This window comes from Papilio polytes, unplaced genomic scaffold, assembly GCF_000836215.1.
Source record: "Papilio polytes unplaced genomic scaffold, Ppol_1.0 DF821956.1, whole genome shotgun sequence".
NCBI classification, from domain to species: domain Eukaryota; kingdom Metazoa; phylum Arthropoda; class Insecta; order Lepidoptera; family Papilionidae; genus Papilio; species Papilio polytes.
In genome coordinates this window covers 2,048,002-2,067,114 of record NW_013527248.1, presented here as the reverse complement: position 1 = coordinate 2,067,114, position 19,113 = coordinate 2,048,002, and the positions used below count along the sequence as shown (strand labels likewise).

General features: G+C 33.8%; 1 protein-coding gene and 1 long non-coding RNA gene across 2 annotated transcripts; both read left to right on the top strand.

The window, feature by feature from the left end:
• Window positions 1-384: 384 nt before the first annotated feature.
• On the top strand, window positions 385-4,821 carry LOC106107546 (GTP-binding protein 128up). The gene is made up of 7 exons (XM_013288423.1): window positions 385-575; window positions 747-867; window positions 1,204-1,379; window positions 1,962-2,201; window positions 2,733-2,901; window positions 3,340-3,592; window positions 4,606-4,821. Exons 1-7 carry the CDS (start codon window positions 534-536, stop codon window positions 4,706-4,708), a joined length of 1,104 nt encoding a protein of 367 aa, XP_013143877.1. The 5' UTR covers window positions 385-533; the 3' UTR covers window positions 4,709-4,821.
• A 1,373-nt stretch (window positions 4,822-6,194) lies between these two features.
• Window positions 6,195-12,456, top strand: LOC106107581. The gene is made up of 4 exons (XR_001225875.1): window positions 6,195-6,374; window positions 6,692-6,851; window positions 6,983-7,043; window positions 12,405-12,456. It is a non-coding gene; the product is annotated as an uncharacterized LOC106107581 (long non-coding RNA).
• The last annotated feature ends 6,657 nt before the right edge of the window (window positions 12,457-19,113 follow it).

The window sequence follows — 19,113 nt, the reverse complement described above, 5'->3', positions numbered from 1 at the left end:
CCTTGTAGGAACGATGCGCAACCTGCAACTTTTTCGCGTATTATTTTTTTGAGTAAAGCGACATCTTTCGTTGGAACGCAATAATTTTGTGAACTTTTAAAATTATATTTTCGTCACTAGATGGCGCTTATTTAAAAATTATCAAATAGCTGCCAACAATAAAAATGGACACAGATTAAACAAAAACGGTCAAATTTTGGTCATGTTAATGTGAATCAACAAATAATCCAATATCACTAAAAACGATTATTCACCATTATTTTCACAGAATGCCAAGTTCATCTTTAATTAAACCCGCGATATAATTAAATTACTTTGATAATTTACAATTTGACAGTTTTAATGACAGCTGACATATCATAATTACGTGGCAACTGGCAACTTTACTCGGCGCTCCGATCTGTCGGCGAAAAGGAAGATTGTCACGCTTTCTTTCTATGTTTTCTATTTATTACGTGTAGCAATTAAGAAAAAACATTTTTTCTCATATTCTTTTTAGAATTTCACTCTAACTCTAAGACAATACTAACAAGATGAGTACTATATTAGAGAAAATTGCCGCTATCGAGTCTGAGGTAAGTCACGGAGGTTATGTTAGAAATTTTTATCATATAAAACAATATCATAAATTGAATTGATAGCCCAATGACATCAAACATACATACAATTAGAGTAGTTTTTGTAACTAAAGAAAAAACAACATTAAAATTACTCATTGTTAATATACTTAAAAATGTTAATTATAGATGGCTCGGACACAAAAAAATAAAGCAACCGCGCTTCATTTGGGTATTCTGAAAGCAAGATTAGCTAAATTGAGACGAGAATTAATTACTCCTAAAGGCGGTGGCGGCGCTACTGGTGAAGGTAAGCTGGTATTTCAAGTTAATCATACCAGTTGGTAACACTTCATTACACAAGTGTGTAAATAGTTTTATTTCTTATTGGATTATTATGAGAAAAACTTGCTCTAAAGTTTAAAAACAGTAGTCCAAAAACGTCAATTATTTTTTGAATTAAAACTAGCACTCACAGAAAAATACAAATCAAATTGCTCTCATAAAAATTAGTTTAGTCAATTGGATAGTTAGAGGTCACAATAGTATATATATCAAAACCACACATACTTATCCATAAAAACATTGTGCTGATTCCAATGAATTTTTAGAAAATGCTTTAATTCTAAATTTTATGTACTTACAGGTTTCGATGTTGCCAAGACTGGAGATGCTAGAATTGGTTTTGTAGGATTTCCATCAGTAGGGAAGTCCACTTTGCTCTCTAACCTCGCTGGGGTGTATTCAGAAGTAGCGGCATATGAATTTACAACATTAACAACTGTGCCAGGTTGTATCAAGTATAAAGGCGCTAAAATACAGGCAAGTATATTAAAACATTTGTCCGAGAGAAATTTAAAAAAAAAGTAGTCTATCTTCTAGATTCTTATATGAGCCAAAAGTTGTTAAGATCCATTTAAATGTTTTATGTAGTATCCACCCGAAGTTTCGCATTTATAATGCTAGTATGATAGCTGTTAATACATTGTGCCTTTGGGAACTGTCTGTCCTTGGCGGTATTTCCAAACCAATACAACTTAGGGTCCTTCAAGAATCGAGCCTACAATTTCCTCAAATGCTGGCAACACATCTGTAGTTGCTCTAAAACTGAGTAGGCTGTGTTCTTCCAGACTATGCTCTACATCTATGCCAAATTTCGTCCAGATCCATTCAGCCATTTAGGCTACAAACTCTAACAAACATTCATCCATCTAAACCTTCGCATTTATAATAATTAGTAAGATTAAGCTATTCAATTTACTTTTTTAATTGTTTGATTCTAAAACACGTTTTACAATAAGTTTACTACTAAGCCATATCTCCTTAGAATGTTTAAAAAAAATATCTGCTCATACGAAACTAGGGCTATCTGCTTGTGTTAACTCATTGCTATTTCCATTCCAGCTTCTTGATCTTCCTGGTATTATCGAAGGTGCTAAAGACGGCAAAGGTAGAGGTCGTCAAGTGATAGCAGTCGCCCGCACTTGCAGTCTCGTATTCATCGTGTTAGATGTCCTCAAGCCATTGCAGCACAAGAAACTATTAGAACATGAGTTGGAAGGCTTCGGGTTGCGGTTAAACAAACAACCTCCAAACATTCATTTTAGGAAAAAAGATAAAGGAGGAATTAATTTGAATATTACTGTAAGTATTGTTTTATATAGAGAAAAACTGAATTACTGATTTATTGACATTGCAGCTACTGAAAACAAACAAAATTAATCTAAACCTAAAGAATGAAGTATTATAAGCCATAATCTTAATATCTAGCATTCTAAACCCAATTGCTTTTAGCCTTAGAATGACTAAAAGCAAATTTTTATTCCTATTTTTGCATATAGTCAATTTTAACGTAACATTAAGAAAATAATTTTTCATAATTATTTTGTACCTAGTAAAACATCAAACAGATAAAACCAAATACAAAGTACTATAAATAACTAGTTTTTGTCTATGACTGTGTCTGATCAAAACTAAAAAACAAAATCATTGCATCATCTTAAGTTCTTCCAGAATAGTTATCTGTGCCATCCTTCATTAAGATTTGTTAAGTGTTCCGGAGATTTCTGACAAACATCTATCCATCTAAACTTTTATATATATAAGTAAGATAGTAAATAGTTTAAAACAGTGATTACTATTATAATTTATCTGTGGTTTATTTGTTTTTTTCAGTGTCCGCAATCAGAACTGGATATAGAGGCAGTAAAAACAATCCTATCGGAATACAAAATACATAATGCAGATATCACTCTCCGATACGACGCGACCAGTGACGACCTCATTGATGTTATTGAAGGAAACAGGATTTACGTTCCCTGCATTTATCTGCTTAATAAAATTGGTGAGTTTTATCAAATCAATAACCAGTTACAATCTGGTGTTAACATTTTTATGGAATCTAGTGTTTTGTGTGGCCTTGTTTAAGACAATGTTACAAATGTCGTTTCAGTACTTGGCTGTTACTTTTTATGTAGATACTTAATTTTTTTTTATATCACTTTAAATGTATACCTAAGCTAAAGGACCTCAAACTCTAAACTAGTAGCCATAAGTGGAAATTGTGTAATAAACCGTTTAAAATAGAAAATGCAGTTTGTGTATTGAGAAATTTTTTTTTTTGCCAATGATCCTTTTCTATATAGTTTTTAAAGATTCCTTAATTAATAAATCCTTTGAAAACACAAGATTCAATAATATTAATAGATTTTTGGATGTTTGTTTCCAGACATATATTCCAATTATTATTTTAAATAACTAAATTTATTGTTTTTTGTTTCAGATCAAATTAGTATCGAAGAACTAGATGTTATTTACAAGATACCACATTGTGTGCCAATCTCCGCTCATCATAAATGGAATTTCGATGATTTATTGGAAAAGATGTGGGAATATTTGAAGTTAATTAGAATATACACAAAGCCTAAAGGACAATTACCTGATTATAATTCCCCCGTTGTACTACATGCTGAGAAAACTAGTGTTGAAGACTTCTGTAACAAGCTGCATAGGTCTATTGTGAAGGAATTTAAATAGTAAGGACATTATCTATACTATATCTATACTATCTTATCTTATCTTACTAATATTATAAATGCGTAAGTTTAGATGGATGGATGGATGTTAGCGTTTGTAGCCTAAACGGCTGAATGGATCTCCACGAAATTTGGCACAGGTTTAGAGCATAGTCTGGAAGAATACATAGGCTACTTTTTATCCCTGGAATAGTTACGGTTCCCATGGGATTCATTAATTTAGTTTTTTAATGTTTACTCGATCATTCTGCAATGGTTCAACATATCTTATTGAAATTTGGCACAGATGTAAAGCAAAGTCTGGAGTATACATGGGTTAAGCTTCATCCCCGAGGTGTCCGGTTCCCGAGGAATTCGTAGCTTTTTATTATTTATATAGTTCGTATGTTTTCTAATACCACGCGGACGAAGTCGCGGGCAACAGCTTGTATTATAATAAAGCGTAAACACACACTTTGTTGCCTAAGATGTCAGCAATCACAGCATATTTATGAATAATTATCATTTTCATTAAAAGCCCTTACGACACGCTTAAAGGTATATATTGTCACATTAAACTTAGGGGGTAAATACATCTCCAGCTCACTGTACGTCCCCACCGAGGGGCTCAGAGCCTACCCTAATATGTGGTGTCTAGGCCATAGGGGGTAAATATTTTGGATAAAAACCCTAATGTGGGAAAGAGACTATAAACTATAAGTTGCCAACATTAAGGAAGCAAGACAAATTAATGGTAATTTTGACTTTTGCAATTGACAATTTAACAAATGTCCATAATAAAAAAAGTTTATATAATTTCATGGGGATGAAGCCGCACAGTAATGTATATAATATTACAAACAGACACTCCAATTTTATTACATTTATAGATATATAACCATAATTCATCATCCTCTCACAGTCCTTGTACTACTCCCATAAGGTTGGTTAGGATTTCCTTGTCAAGGTTTGTCGATTATCTAAAACAAACTTAATTATTATATGTTTGTTCTAATTTTTTTTTTATCTTTTAGTGCGTTAGTGTGGGGTTCTTCTGTGAAGCATCAGCCGCAGAAAGTTGGCATAGAACATATCCTGGCAGATGAAGATGTTGTGCAAATTGTTAAAAAAGTTTAATATAATAAAGTGATTATAAAACAAAAATTGATATTTTTGAAAATAAGTGAAGTACGGCAAAATATATACTAAGGGTGAGTTGCACCATATCGCCGGTTACCGTTAAAGTTAAAATTATTTGAAATGGTAATATTTGGAATAATCTTAAAATTTACTAAGGATGAGTTACATTAACTAACTATAAACCTTAACCAGCACATTCCCGATGGTTACGTCTTCGGATGTTCTTGATATTCGCTACACCAGTTTTGCGCTGGTCAAAATGACGTCATATTTGACACTAATCATAACCGCCCGATTTTGGGCGGTTATAGTTAGCGTTACGGTTAGTGTCAGTTCGGTAGTGTCAACTGTCACAAGCTCTTATCTTCAAAAGCACAAATAATGGAAAAAGTAATGGAAAAAGAAAATATCTACTATTATCCTATACGTAATCCAGAAGAATAAAGTCTTGCGTGCTCGGAAATAATGGATTTCCAAGATGGAACTCGAAATTTGGCCCAACATTCAGTTTGGACAAATTTCGAGTGTCTAAGGCCATAGCAACAGCGCTTGTCCCTTTTCTCTTATTTAAAAAAATGTCCTCCATAAAAGGTCAATTTATAATATGCATTGACAGGACAATTTATAATATGGAAAATAAATAAGATGCATTTATATTTGTATAATTTTATTGCTTCATTTTTGCTACATATTTGAGTAGTAAAGTAAATACAGTTTCAATAATGGCCCAAACTAGTTTATTTTCACAAGAGTTTGCCATTTTCTCCATCTTCGTGGGCAAAAAGTTTATTTCACTATAAAATACCATGCGTATGATACATAAATATAATCGGCGAAACATGAATTTCCAAACATTTTAATTTACGTAAATGTCATTCTTGACACCAACTTGACATTTTAGTGACATTCAGGTTTAAATGTTTCCATTGTAAAAACGAAAAACACATAAAACCTCTGTGAGAATATGTTTTTGCACTTGTAACCCTATTATAACTTTTACGATAACCAGCGATTTGATGCAACTCACCCTAAGCGATTGTTGAGCATAAATTGTGTTATGTGATGCTGTAATACGTGATTTTTACTAACCACTGCATAAATTTTGTTAAAATTGATTAACCTATTTCAAACTTTTCCCAGTTTGTGATTTTTTAAGAATCAATATCATATATTTTGAGTTATTTTGAATAAAATAACATTTTCTGTTAACTTAGATTTTTATTTTTTCTTTAAAACAAACGAAATTATTTTAAGAATTGAAAACCTCATTAAATAATGTACCAAAATAAGCAATATTTTATTGATCTGCGTTAATCCTATTTTTTTATAAAATCAAAAAGCAGTTAATACTTTTTATTCTGTTAAGAATAGTTAGAGCTATTTTTTATCTTTCGCGCGTACCATAGTGTTGGATATTCTACAATCCAAGTCCAACTGTCAATGTCATTTTAATTAAAAAGTTAAAAATTAACGATCAAAACAAACAAAAAATTTAAACATACTCGTGAAAACTTTTTTAATTTGTTTAATATAGTTTCGGTTGAATATTATTGGATAACATCGTCTAACAGTTTTGTTGATTAGTAAATTTGGTAAATGGTTTAGAAACTATCTCCAAATTTTTTACAATATGACGACATTTAAAAATTTAACAAAATCCCAAGTAAGTTTTCTAATTTCTTCTATCATGTTAAATTATTTCTTTATACAGTTTTATTAAAATCATTAATGTAAATTTTACATTCATGTGTTTTAAATCGTCATTGGTCGATGTAGTGTAATACAATTATGCTAGATGGCGCTGTTCTACAGTTTAACAAGTAAGACAAAAAATATTTTTTAGGCAAATAAAATTTTTTATTTTTCAATAAACATATGTATAGACTTAAATATTACGTACTAAATACTTCTAATAAGAAAAGCGTGAGTGCCATTGACCAATAAAAATCATAGGCTTCAGATATGAAATATTTTCCTTAGAAGCCCCTGGCTTCGTTCCACCGTGACATGCAGACTTTTTGCAAAGAAACTTCACAAACTCTACGTGGACACAACAAAGCCCGCAATGGAAATTATAGATAGCCGAACTTGTGTACAAGAAGCTATGCATTTACGCTCTGGACTTGAAAGCATTTGCGAAGTATGTTTCTTTATATTATTAATAAAAGAAACAATCGAATATCGAGTTAAGTTATAAAATCACTAATATTGTTCTTATGAATTTACTATGTTAATATTAATTTTGTTTTATTTCTACGTAACATGTTTTAGAAACGCCAGTACTATAAATTCTGATGACATCTTATTATTGGTAAGAAGAATTCCAACCCTAGTGAGTAATTATAACGTTTAATTGTTACTTAAACACTCGATTATTGATGATTCTCATATGCACTAAAGACATTCCTTAGTGGCTTAATGTCTAAGCATAGGCACCACCATAAACTCAGATGCCGTAAGTTCTAGATTATCTCAAGGCCTGTCCCACCAAGTTGTAAATTGTCTAATAGCAATCCAACGTGTAAAATATGTGATGGAAATATTGGATTTTGTTTCCTCATTTGACTGTGACGTCATTTTTAAGCTGTCTTAGCCTCTATTGGCCAGTACTGGGACAAGACCTTAATATCAAAATTGAAAAGTTCACCGAGCACAGATGCAGGTTCCAAAATGCATTACGTCCGCGAACTATGATTAGTTCCGTATGTTTATTCATACAACCCCACTCGCCCCATTCCAAAATAATGAATCGCTTTCCGGTTATTTTAGCGGCAATTTTAATTTAAATACGATTCTGAATGACTAACACCGCTTGATGGACTTTATTTATGCAATTGCTGTTTTCGTTCTAAAATGATATACCTAATTGAAATCCCATTACCGCGTGATGTGTCCGCGTTGATTTGTTACATCTAACGCGGCTAGTGTAATCTGGTTTTGTTAATTATGAATTAATAAATTTAGGGCCTGTCCCACCAAATTGCAAATTGTCTGATAACATTCTAACGTCTAAAATATGTGATGGAAATATCGGATTTTGTTACCTTATCTGGCAGTGACGTCATCGCTATCTGAGCCTCTAGCCAGTGGTGGGAGCCCTTACTATTCAAAATTTGTATATTGGTTGGTTATGACCGTCCCTAGGCAACAAATAATATGGTTGTATATAATCTCACCAACCTTATCCTACTCCCGTAGAGTATAAATCTATCATCCGTCATCTCAGTCATCAGTCACTTTTTTATCATATCACCTTTCATGTAATCCATCCATCTCTTTCTAGGTATACCTCTACCGGTGTACCACACTCATAACTCTACTCATAACGTCCTTCTTGTTACATGCGATTCATCCCTGTAATAATTTGGTCGTATATGTCAGTTTTTACATCTATTTCATATCTATTTGTAGTCTAGTATTTATAGAATTAAAGATATGGCCGTAAATGGTATTATACATTTAACAATTGATTATAAGATTAAAAAGATATAGAAATATACTTTTCTAGAAAATTACTCTATTTCTAGATAGATATGAGATCGAACCCGGGTTTAGCATCGACTCATCATCCACTTGCCCTTATCCCTTATGGAGGGTCGGCACAGTATGTGCTGCTCTTCCATACATCTCTATCAGCCGTCATATCTGAATCCACTCCTTTCTTAAGCATATCTTCCTTCACACAATCCATCCATACTTTCTTCGGTCTTCCTCTTCCTTTGCAGCCATCCACATTCAATCTCAACACTTTCTGGTTTATGTCCCCATCATTTCGTCGCATAATATGTCCATACCACGCTAACCTTTTGCTTCTCAATTTCTCCACCACTGGCGCTACTTTCAAAGTTTGACATGTATTAACTTATTCATTTGTTTAGCATCGACTATACAAAACAAATGAATAAGTTAATACATGTCAAACTTTTAACAACAAAAAGCATAATAGCTTCTAGTAGTATACTTGTATCTTAGGTGTACACAAACTGCGTTGCCTACCGTACAACCAAGTACGTCGACCGCCAAAAAACTCGTTATAACCGAACACAATTACCAAAGACTAGGAGAATCCTCGGAGCTGCTATTGAATTATTTAATAATTTTATTCTATATTATACTGCCTTCTACTGTCCATTGGCAAATATGAAAGACTAGCTATAGCCCACGACTTCGCCCGTATTAAAAAAAATCCAGTAAGATCTGTTGAATTGTTTGGATATACGAAGTAACAAATATCCATTGAAACTTTCGCGTTTGTAATATTAGTAAGAAGTATGATTATGCGGTATTCAAGATACAAGCTCTGTCCCCTGATGTTGCATATGGAGCGACTTATTAAAGATATGTTAGATAACTTCATGTTTAGGTCGTAACCGTATGCAATTTCACTATGATATGAATAGCTCGGTACATCAATAATACTTTAAAATTTATTCCTCAAGACAAAGTTATCAAAGCAAGTTAAAGTAAGCATTCTCTAAATAGTATCACAGGCTACTGGTCTGTTTGTGTGTAAATGATAAAATCTAACTTTGTATTAGATTTCTTTAGAATTATTATCACGCGGGCAAAGTCGCGAGCAACAGCTAGTTTTTTTATCTATACTATTATAATAAATCGTAAACACACACTTCTTTGCTGCCTCAGATGTCAGGAATTACAACTTGTTTTCGAATAATTCTTTTTTTTTAATAAAATGCCCTACACTTACGTCACGCTTTAGGCTATATATTTTCACGCCATTAAACTTAGGGGGTAAATATTTTGGATAAAAACCCTAATGTGGGAAAGAGACCACAAGTTGCTGCCAACATCAAGGAAGGAAGATTGCCAAGTTTGGTAATATCATGTCATTTTGACATTTGAAATCGACAATTTGACACATGTAAAATAATTTTATGCTGATCTAATCGCACTGGAACAGCTAGTAAATAAATAAAATACAAAGGGAATTCCACTCAATACCTTCCACTGTTCCCAGTGGTTAATTACTCCTATAACGACAGTTAGAGTATAATGAGATTTTTGCAATTCAACAGTAGCACATTACTGGGCGCTGTTTGTCAACCCCCTCCCCCCATGTTGACCACCCTGCGGCTAGGGGGAGTTATTAGGCAGCTTTGTTAATGAATTTCATGTAGACTAACACCCTGTATAAACTCACGTGTATTCAAATAAAAGAATGTGTGTTTTTAATTTATTGCTTAGCTAACTACAATATCAGAATAATTCGAGTATATGTAGCTTTAGTCAACCACTGTTAACTAAACTATACCGTAAGCCTAATACATATAAAGATTATTATAGACATACTCATACTAATATTATAAGTATAACTTGGATGGGTTTTAATCAGGAGCTGTACAACCTCTTCCAAGAACCGCATGCTTCCCATATAAAGCTAACCAGGCTCAAATGGGCTAGTCACGTGCAAAGGATGGACGAAGTCAGGATGCCAAAAGCCTTTATGGCGAGCAACCCTGAAGGTCGTCGAGACCGAGGAAGACCAAAGTTGAGATGGGTAGACGGTGTAAATCGTGACGCAAAGAATGTTGGCATAAGAAACTGGAAATCGGTAGCCACTAACAGACCGAAGTGGAAGAAATTGCTTGACCAAGCCAAGGCCCACAAAGGGTTGTAGAGCTAAGAAAGAAGAAGAAGAAGAAGAAGATGACTTGGATGGATGGATATTTGTTTCTACTTTTAGGCAATTTAATTGTAACTAGCGTAATTAACTTAAATACTCGGAGTTACTGATCCCGCCAGAATGGCGCGCTATTCTAATATGTTTGAATGACATTGACAGCTGTCAGATAGGGATGGGACGTACCCAACAATCTAGTCTTGCGCTCCTCCAGCGCAGTACTGATTTGTTGTTAGCACTACTTATCTCTAAATTGTTTATTATCGATCTTTGACACATATGTAGAATATAGTCTAGAAGAACACATACACTATTTAGTTTAAGTAAATTCCGCGTGAAAGTCGATGTAACCTAGTTGTAAGTTTTTGGAATTTTATGTCGAAACAGACTATATTAAGTTTTTCTGACTGTTAAAAGTAGTAAAGAAGATTACAATTAGTAATTGGATTCTCTTATTTGTGGACTCGAATTAAAGGACTCTTGTGGCCTATTAGTGTAAACACAACGGCTCCCAAGAGCCCGCAGTTCACTCGCTACTTTACCTAATTAGTATGGTAATGAGGTATTACATTTGTCACAAATAGATACACCCTTTTTAAGTTATAATTACCATCAATAGTCTTCTTGCTGTTTGTATGTCATATAAAAAACGTAATTGTATTTGGATACAAGAGATGATTCTCGAATAGACTAATTAAAAAAAAAGCTACATAAGCTACACGAGAATAAGAAAAAAAAGATCATAATCTGAAACTTTAACTGTAAATAGTTTATATATTACTAGCCTTTGCCCGCGACTCCGTCCGCGTGGAATTAAAAAACAAAAGTGAGTAGCCTATTTGTTCTTCTATATTACCTTTACATCTATACCAAATTATCTCAAAATCTGTTCAGCCGTTTAGGCTATATACTCTAACAAACATCCATCCATCTAAACTTTCGCATTTATAATATTAGTATGAGTATGATTTTATTGACCAGTTCATAGAAAATTATTTATTAAATGTCATGAAATCCATTCCATTTGAATTAATGGTCAAAGATTGAAGATTGAATATTCAGAAGTTGAAGCGAACAAAACTTGCATGTTAGAAAATAAAGTACTAGAAGCAAGGATAACAAATTAGAGTCTAATGTAAATCAGTTCGGAACAAAGCGGAGTGAGGCGATCTAGGATACCTGGACGGGACCTAGGCGTTCTAGATACCTGGACGGGCCTAGGCGCTCTAGATAGCTCGTGGCTAGTGGAGGCGAGCTCGCGGGAGATAGGCCTGCAGTGCTCATTAAAATATGTAAATGCCTCTCAGAGACATTACGCAGATAGGTGCTTCTGACTTATTGACTGAATGGTTTTATCCCATATGACGCATGACAATTTATTTTATCTAGTTTATTATATACCTTATCTAAAGGTTACTCGGAAGGTTTAAGAGACAGTTATAGTTGCTAATTTGCAGTGCTAACACAAAGTTATACAGAGTACTGTCTATACAGATAAGAAAAGGCTTAAAAACGACAAAAGAAGAGGCGCCAAAAAGACGTTTTTATTCCATTTCGCCGCTCCTAAAATAAAATTTATTTTTAAAAAGATACAGAAACAGTTACGTTTTGTCGTAATTTAGGAGGTACTAGCTGTTGCCACTTAGTCCACGCAATATTAATATAAAAAAGTACCCTATAATATGCCCGTCTTTCAGCTACTCTTCGGTGAAAGTCCCGTGAAATCGGCCCAGTCGTTTCGGAGATTATGTTATATGTATAGATTTAAATGTTTTAATACAATTTTCGACATTAAAAACTCATACATTTTGTTTACATTTGTTAAAAATTATTTGTAAATGCTATCATGTTGCATAACTCTATCCGAGTTGTGAACGCATTACTCGTTTACGGGGCACCTACCGCGCGCCTCTATTTAGTATCATTACAAATGTCGCTCGCCGTGTCCGCGTGTCCGTCCGCCTGTGTGCGGGACCTACCGTTCCTTATTAATAAGCCGTATTGGGCTAACTTGAATGGAAAAGGCTTTTCGCTAATCCTTTTTATTTATAGTCTACAGGTTTCGCACGCGATTCAGTCCAAATGGAATTAGAAACATAAAAAAGTAAGTAGCTTATGTGTTCTTTTAACTATCTTTGACCTCTATGCCAAACTTCATTGAGATCCGTTTAGCAGTTTAGGCTACAAACTCTAACACCATTCCATCCATCTATACAAACTTACGCATTTATACTATTAGTGAGATTGGAGGATAAACAGAGGTTAGGTAACTATTAAGTTGCATAAAAACGCCCTATTGGAGATGTCTTGAAAGAAATTGGATTGTTGCAATAAATATTTGAATGAAAGCAAAGCCGTGTCCGTATCAAGCGAGCGGTGTTCGTTACCGCGACTCGCTGAGGTAAGCAAGAGTGTTGTTTTGTTCTGGCCTCAGTCGTCATTACGTACCTCCAGCTCATTACTGCCAACAGATCACTCGCTTAATTTGTGCATTTCCGATCCAAAGATATTCAAATTTAAACTCTAATGACGCACGGGGAAATGTTAATAAAATGTTAATGCCGCGAAAGCGGTCGTCCCGGTCCGCAATAAGTGACAGATTTGCTTGACAGACGGAGCTCGTTTGCGGCCATATGAATAAGTCACGATCGGGTTTTTTGTGTGCCCTATTATTTATAAGGTTTAGTGCTGGCTGATACCTGGAACGTATTTCGCTATTTTTAAGTTTCAATATCGCTATTAAACAAACATGCCGCATTCGTAAACGAATAAATAAACATAAAGATGGGATCACTTCCTGCAACTAATTTAAAATACGAGATCATTGTAACAAACTTTATTTTAACTACAACAGTGGTAGAGCTCGCTTTAATATCATTGCAGAAATGTGGCGGCTCTCCCTGTTCAATACACTCATTGACATGCGTAACGTCGAAGTCACTTCGCGTTTTATCTAATGAGTATGTCTTCTTCCTAACCTTTTCGTACAAAGAAAAATGGAAAGGGGCAGTGGATTTGGGCAGCGGTCACTTTACTATTGTGTCAACTTATACAGAAAAAAAAAACAAATTGGATCTCTTGAATGAATTTAACTGACCACTGACATCATCGCAGCTATGTTCATGCAGTGAGTGATATATTTTATTTTACCCCTCAATAAGAATAAGTTAACAATGTTTCCTGTTGCAATAATTAGCAATAGTTAATTCCATAATGAAGATAATCTTAATGAGGTATTCCGCTAAGCCGGGATGCTAGCCTGTATCATGTAGGAGGGAGTCGATATTTGAATTATTCATTAAAATCAATGCACTTAAGCCCCCGGTTAATTCAGCCTACGCATAACTTAATTCAGATAGCTGTTTTAGCAACGAATTCTTTTAGAATTGCTTTTCATTTAAAAAAAATGGAAACTATTTTACTTTTAGCACGTTTCAGTTATAAACGTGTCACATCGATGATAGATTTGAAAAGGAAGGAATGTTATTTTTTTTTTAATTTGAAGATTCATTTTATTAATACTTTAATAGTAGATACTAGCTGTTGCACGTGACTACGTCCGCGTAAATTAAAAAATAATAAACACAGCCCGTTACTCACAGATAAACTACCTTTCTGAGCAATAGTTTTCAGTCAGTCAACAGTTTTTACGTGAATCGAATACATACAGAAATCCAAAAGTACAAATGTTTTCTTTATATCATATTAGCAGAAATTAAAAAGGGTTTTACAGATTTTAGGGAAACCCATATTTGAAGAGCAAATTTATCTTTCAGTATAATAGACTTGGTAATGACACAAAAAGAAGTTTGGCAGCATTTTAAATTCCTCTGAACGGTTCACTGGTTTGGTGTAGTTTAGCGATTTGACTGCATATATTTACATAGTTGCAGATTTAAGTAAATCATAATGTTTGTTTACGCAATGCAAGTTTTTATCATTTAGTTGCTTAGAGACAGCTTTTTGACTATTAAGTAATGAAAGTAAAAAGTTGAGTTTCTTTTCGAAACCTCTAAGTTAATAGAAATAATGTAACGTGTTTTTGTAATAAATGCTATGTAAGCTATATTTATTTTGCTTAAACGATATTATTGAAGTTTTAATCTTTATTTGTTTTTACTTTTACATTTAAAGTTTGAATGGATGGATGATTTTTAGAGTTTCAGCCTAAACTGCTGAACGGATGTCGATGAAATTTGTCATAGATTGAGAGGAAAGTCTGTAAGAATACAGGCTACTTTGTTTTTAATTCTACGCGGACGGAGTCGCGGGCAGAGGCTAGTATTTTATATTTGATTTACTATTTGTTAAATTCTCATTTAATACTAAACAATTAATCATATAAACAATTGAAAGTTTGTGTAACGTTTCTTTTTGACGACTAAAAAGGTTTTATACTTTATCAATGGCCATTAAAAAGTTTTAAAAATAAAATAAAAAGCCAATAATATTGTATTGTAGCTGTAAGTAGATAGCGTATATTGTTTCCCGTTTCATCGTGCGCCGAATGCAATTGACGTTTTTTGGTTTTGAACTTAATTATTGACAAAATAGCGAAAAAGTATCGCGATGTCACAGCTCAGATGTTGGACACAATGAAGTTTCATGTTCGATTTTTACATAGGTATATTTAAAAAAATAATAATATGTTTGTCCATGGCATTGCATTAAGTTTTAATTGGTATAATAAGGATATTTCATGATTTATTTAATGTTGTTTAGGAATGTCTTTATTTGCTTATTTATTAGGTACTATTTTGTTTTTAATTTCCTCCTGATTCTAAGTGGTCATGAAATTGAGTACATTTTCGTATTTCAATACTCTGGAATCTGAAATTCATTGTTTTAAACTGCAACGTGTGGAATTGGTTAATGTTTATGTTAAATCGCGCGGTATTTATAAAGTGAATATTGGGTAAAGCTATCGAATACAGATAAACATGATGCTACGCAAATGAATGATTGTTATTTTATTTTTCGATCGGGAACTGCGGCGGCGCTGACTGTCCAAGAATTAATAACTGCGCGCCGATGTCCGGGTTCGAAACCGCGACAATCTGCGACCTTTTGCAGAATGCGCGCGACATTTTTGTTCATTTATTTTTGATTTTTTTTCTATTCAGTGCCGATAGTTTTTTGCGGTAGCGTCCACGCTTTATGTTACTACGTTTGGCAAAATTTTAATGGGCACCGACAGACGGACGGATGGACGGTTTTGAAGTGATCAACAATCGACCGAACAATGCGAGGTTTTTTGAACGAATGATTAATTGAAACCATGTAGTTACGATTGTCAAAAAACGTGTTTGGAATAGTAAATACGTATTGTTAATTATAAGGCATCATGTCATACATCAATCGAAGTAAAGTATAAAATAATGAAAAAAAAAAATATTTTGGCGATAAAGTCTACTTCTTGTTATTAAGCTTTTAAATAAACACAAACCATTTAACTTGCCGGTGCTATTTGAGAAATGAATTTCGTATAAATGTACCATTCAATATCAATTTCCATTATTCATATTTTGCATTTGTCATAATCGCAACGTTCGCAAATCGATTCGCTACTAACGAGTATCGAAAATAAACAATAACCGAATACGGTCCGATTTAAATACGTAATCGATTCTTTGAGTGGCCGTCACCGCCCTCAGATGCGATTCCAGTGTTTGTCACTTAACGGCGAACTAACCCCACGTTCGGTTAATGAATTTATACGAGCCCGATACATTTACAAATGCGCCGGTGTGACAAGGTAGCCGACCCTCCGCCCATTACCATCTGTTTACTTTTGCTTTACTATCTGTAGGATGCGTTTCAATTCCAACTTCATATTTCAAATTTGGAATGCATTTTTTTCTTAAGGTAATATAATACCTTACTTTTTAGCCAGTCAATGTTTAAGAGTTACAATTAGATTTAAGAATGTCGATTGAAGCGCTCAAAGTTTTCTTGATTTAAATTTGAGTTATGGCGAATTATGGCTTTTTGGGCATTAATATTTAGGCTTAGTTCCCTTGGAATTCTATTAACGGTTGTAAAAGTCTCTCTAAAATGATAAAAATGGTTACATTTAGAGCGGGCGCACATCTTTGACCAAACTATCGCACAACCGTTCTGCAATTGTCAATTTTTTCGCAGCCAATTCAAATCGAGTAGTGTGCGTACCTTCATGTAAGCTATGCGATAGTTTAGTCAAATGTGTGCACGCGCACTTAAAATTGTTTGTAATACAATTGTTTGAAAATAGAACACATTTAAAAAAATTAGTGGACACGTTAACCGCATCCAGCCAGTATTGCATGCATTCGTTGACAAAATTCAATTTATTCACTTCGACGTCGGATCGTTGCTTCGAGGTATATTAATGCGATACAAAGTTTAATTTTTAATGGATAACGTTCGCCGCTGCCAACTTTACGCGGATAATTTGCGCGGTGACAATATTGACGACACGACAGGACACGGACTTTTCCCGCTATCACTTCTGTCAAAGTCATCGCGGGACTCTAGAATTACCGAATTCGCCAATCGAATTTGGACTTTATTATAACTTTAACAACAAGCGTATTTTCTTTGTAACATGTAGTTTGTACGTTAACATTACCCACTTATTTGCTAGCATCAAAATAGTATAAAGCGCGGTTAACAAGATGGATGCATATTTGATAGAGTTTTAAGCCTAAACTGCTTAACGGTTCTTAATGAAATTTTGCACAGATGTAGAACATAGTCAGGACGCACACAAAGATTTTTTAATACTTTTTTCTTAATTTCTCGAAAGATAATCCTATAGTAGACATCCTAAATGATATCCAGTAGCACTTGATAATTAAGTTTCTTTTTGTTTATCGCTTAATTTATTTAAGTAGACGCACAACGGCCGCAGGCTACCAGGGCGGCATATCTCCGTAGAAGTATTAAGTCCATGATTAGCATACGTAATTACAACGCCTTATCGTTGCTTTAATTGCCAGTAATGAATCAGCGGTGGAACAGTGACGGTATCATTGCTGGTTTGCTTCTATAGATATTAATGTATCCTAGAAACAGCCAATAGCCTAACTGGGTTTTTTTTTATTTTGTACTGGAAATATAACTGGAGGTAATTTATCGATGGTCAATATACAAAAGGAAGCATAAACTCATTATTTGTAAAATATCTAGAATGCACTTTAATGACTTGCCCCCGATTTCTATATTAACTAGGTTTAGTACGCGACTTCGTCCGCATGTAATTAAAAAAAAGATTTTTTTGATGTCCGTTTAGTCGTTTTGACGACAAACTCTATCAAACATTTATTTAATAATAATAAACAATATTAGCCTTACAAATAAATGCGGTATAAACATAAACTTATAAATAAACGGAGTATAAGCAAATATTAGTACAAATTTTGCTCATACTCAGTTTATTCCTAAGTTTAACTTTATACCGCGTTTATTTGTAAGGCTGTAAATGTTCGTCTATAAATAAAGAATACTGTACACATCTGCACTCTACATTTTGATGTAATTTAAATTCAAAATGTTAAGAGACATGGTCTCGTATGGCACAGCGTGAAACTCAGATGTGTTTAGGCAACCGTGTTGCATAGACTTGCATTTGCTATAAACATCAGTAAGCCATTAAAATCATTATCATATTACAATAAGAAAAGCATAATTCTGTCGATGTCAAGCCGCGCTACCGTTTCGCGTTAGGCTGTCGACACATGTAGCGGTTGAGAATATTAACTCGAAAGATACATTAATTTTTTTTTCTCTGTACAGAGTAAATAAACAAACGTTAACTTTCTTAATTATAAATAAGCGTTTTATTCGTTGGACACTTTTGTATTATTGTACACTTTCAAGTACTTAATTTTATAATAATCCGAGGCATACAAAAAAGACACAACCTAACGATTTCTAATGTAATCCCTGTATAACAACAACTAGCTGTTCCCGTGCGGCTTCATCCGCATGGAATTATGAAAATTTTATTTTATTATTTACATTTGTCAAATTATCAATAGCAAATGTCAAAATGACATGACGTGACAAACCATGGCAATCTTGCTTTCTTGATGTTGGCAGCAACTTATGGTCTTTTCCCCACATTAGGTTATATCCAAAATATTTACCCCCTAAGTTTAATGACGTGTAATATACAGCCTAAAGCGTGACGTGAGTGTAGAGCTTTTTATTAAAAAAAGAATTATTCAAAAATATGCTGTAATTGCTGACATCTTAGGCAGCAAAGAAGTGTGTGTTTATGCTTTATTAAAATAGTATAGATATTGCTATCACTCTTATTATTCAGGGTTCAAGACAGTACAGTAAATTGTCAGTTTTTAGAGAATCTGGATGCCATTAGCTTGTTTGTCATCGTCTTCTATAAAAAATGTATTTGACTTATATTGACGATATAAAAACAAACGCTCAGTCTGTGTGCAACCTTACGCGGTAACTTTGCAGCGTCTATTGGTTAATTTATTTAATTCCCCAGCTCCTGGTGTGTGCGCTCTAATTGCTGCGGCGTTCGACCACTTATCATAATGTCTCGCAAATCACGCTACACCACGTATAAATTTAATGTCGATAGGCCTTATACACGGTAACAGGGCTGTTATATGGATTTTAGAGTTTTTTATTCAATTGTTTATGAATTCTGAATTCGGGGATTGTTGTTGTTGGATCCTTTCTCCGGAGATTTTGTATGGAACCAAATATTTTAACTGCTGCAACATCAATATATGGTCACAAAAAATCCCTTAGT

Coding starts and splice junctions, on each gene's coding strand:
- LOC106107546 (XM_013288423.1), top strand. CDS start 534: ATGAGTACTATATTAGAGAAAATTGCCGCTATCGAGTCTGAG. Junction 576..746: donor TTGCCGCTATCGAGTCTGAG/GTAAGTCACGGA, acceptor TGTTAATTATAG/ATGGCTCGGACACAAAAAAA. Junction 2,902..3,339: donor TTATCTGCTTAATAAAATTG/GTGAGTTTTATC, acceptor TTTTTGTTTCAG/ATCAAATTAGTATCGAAGAA.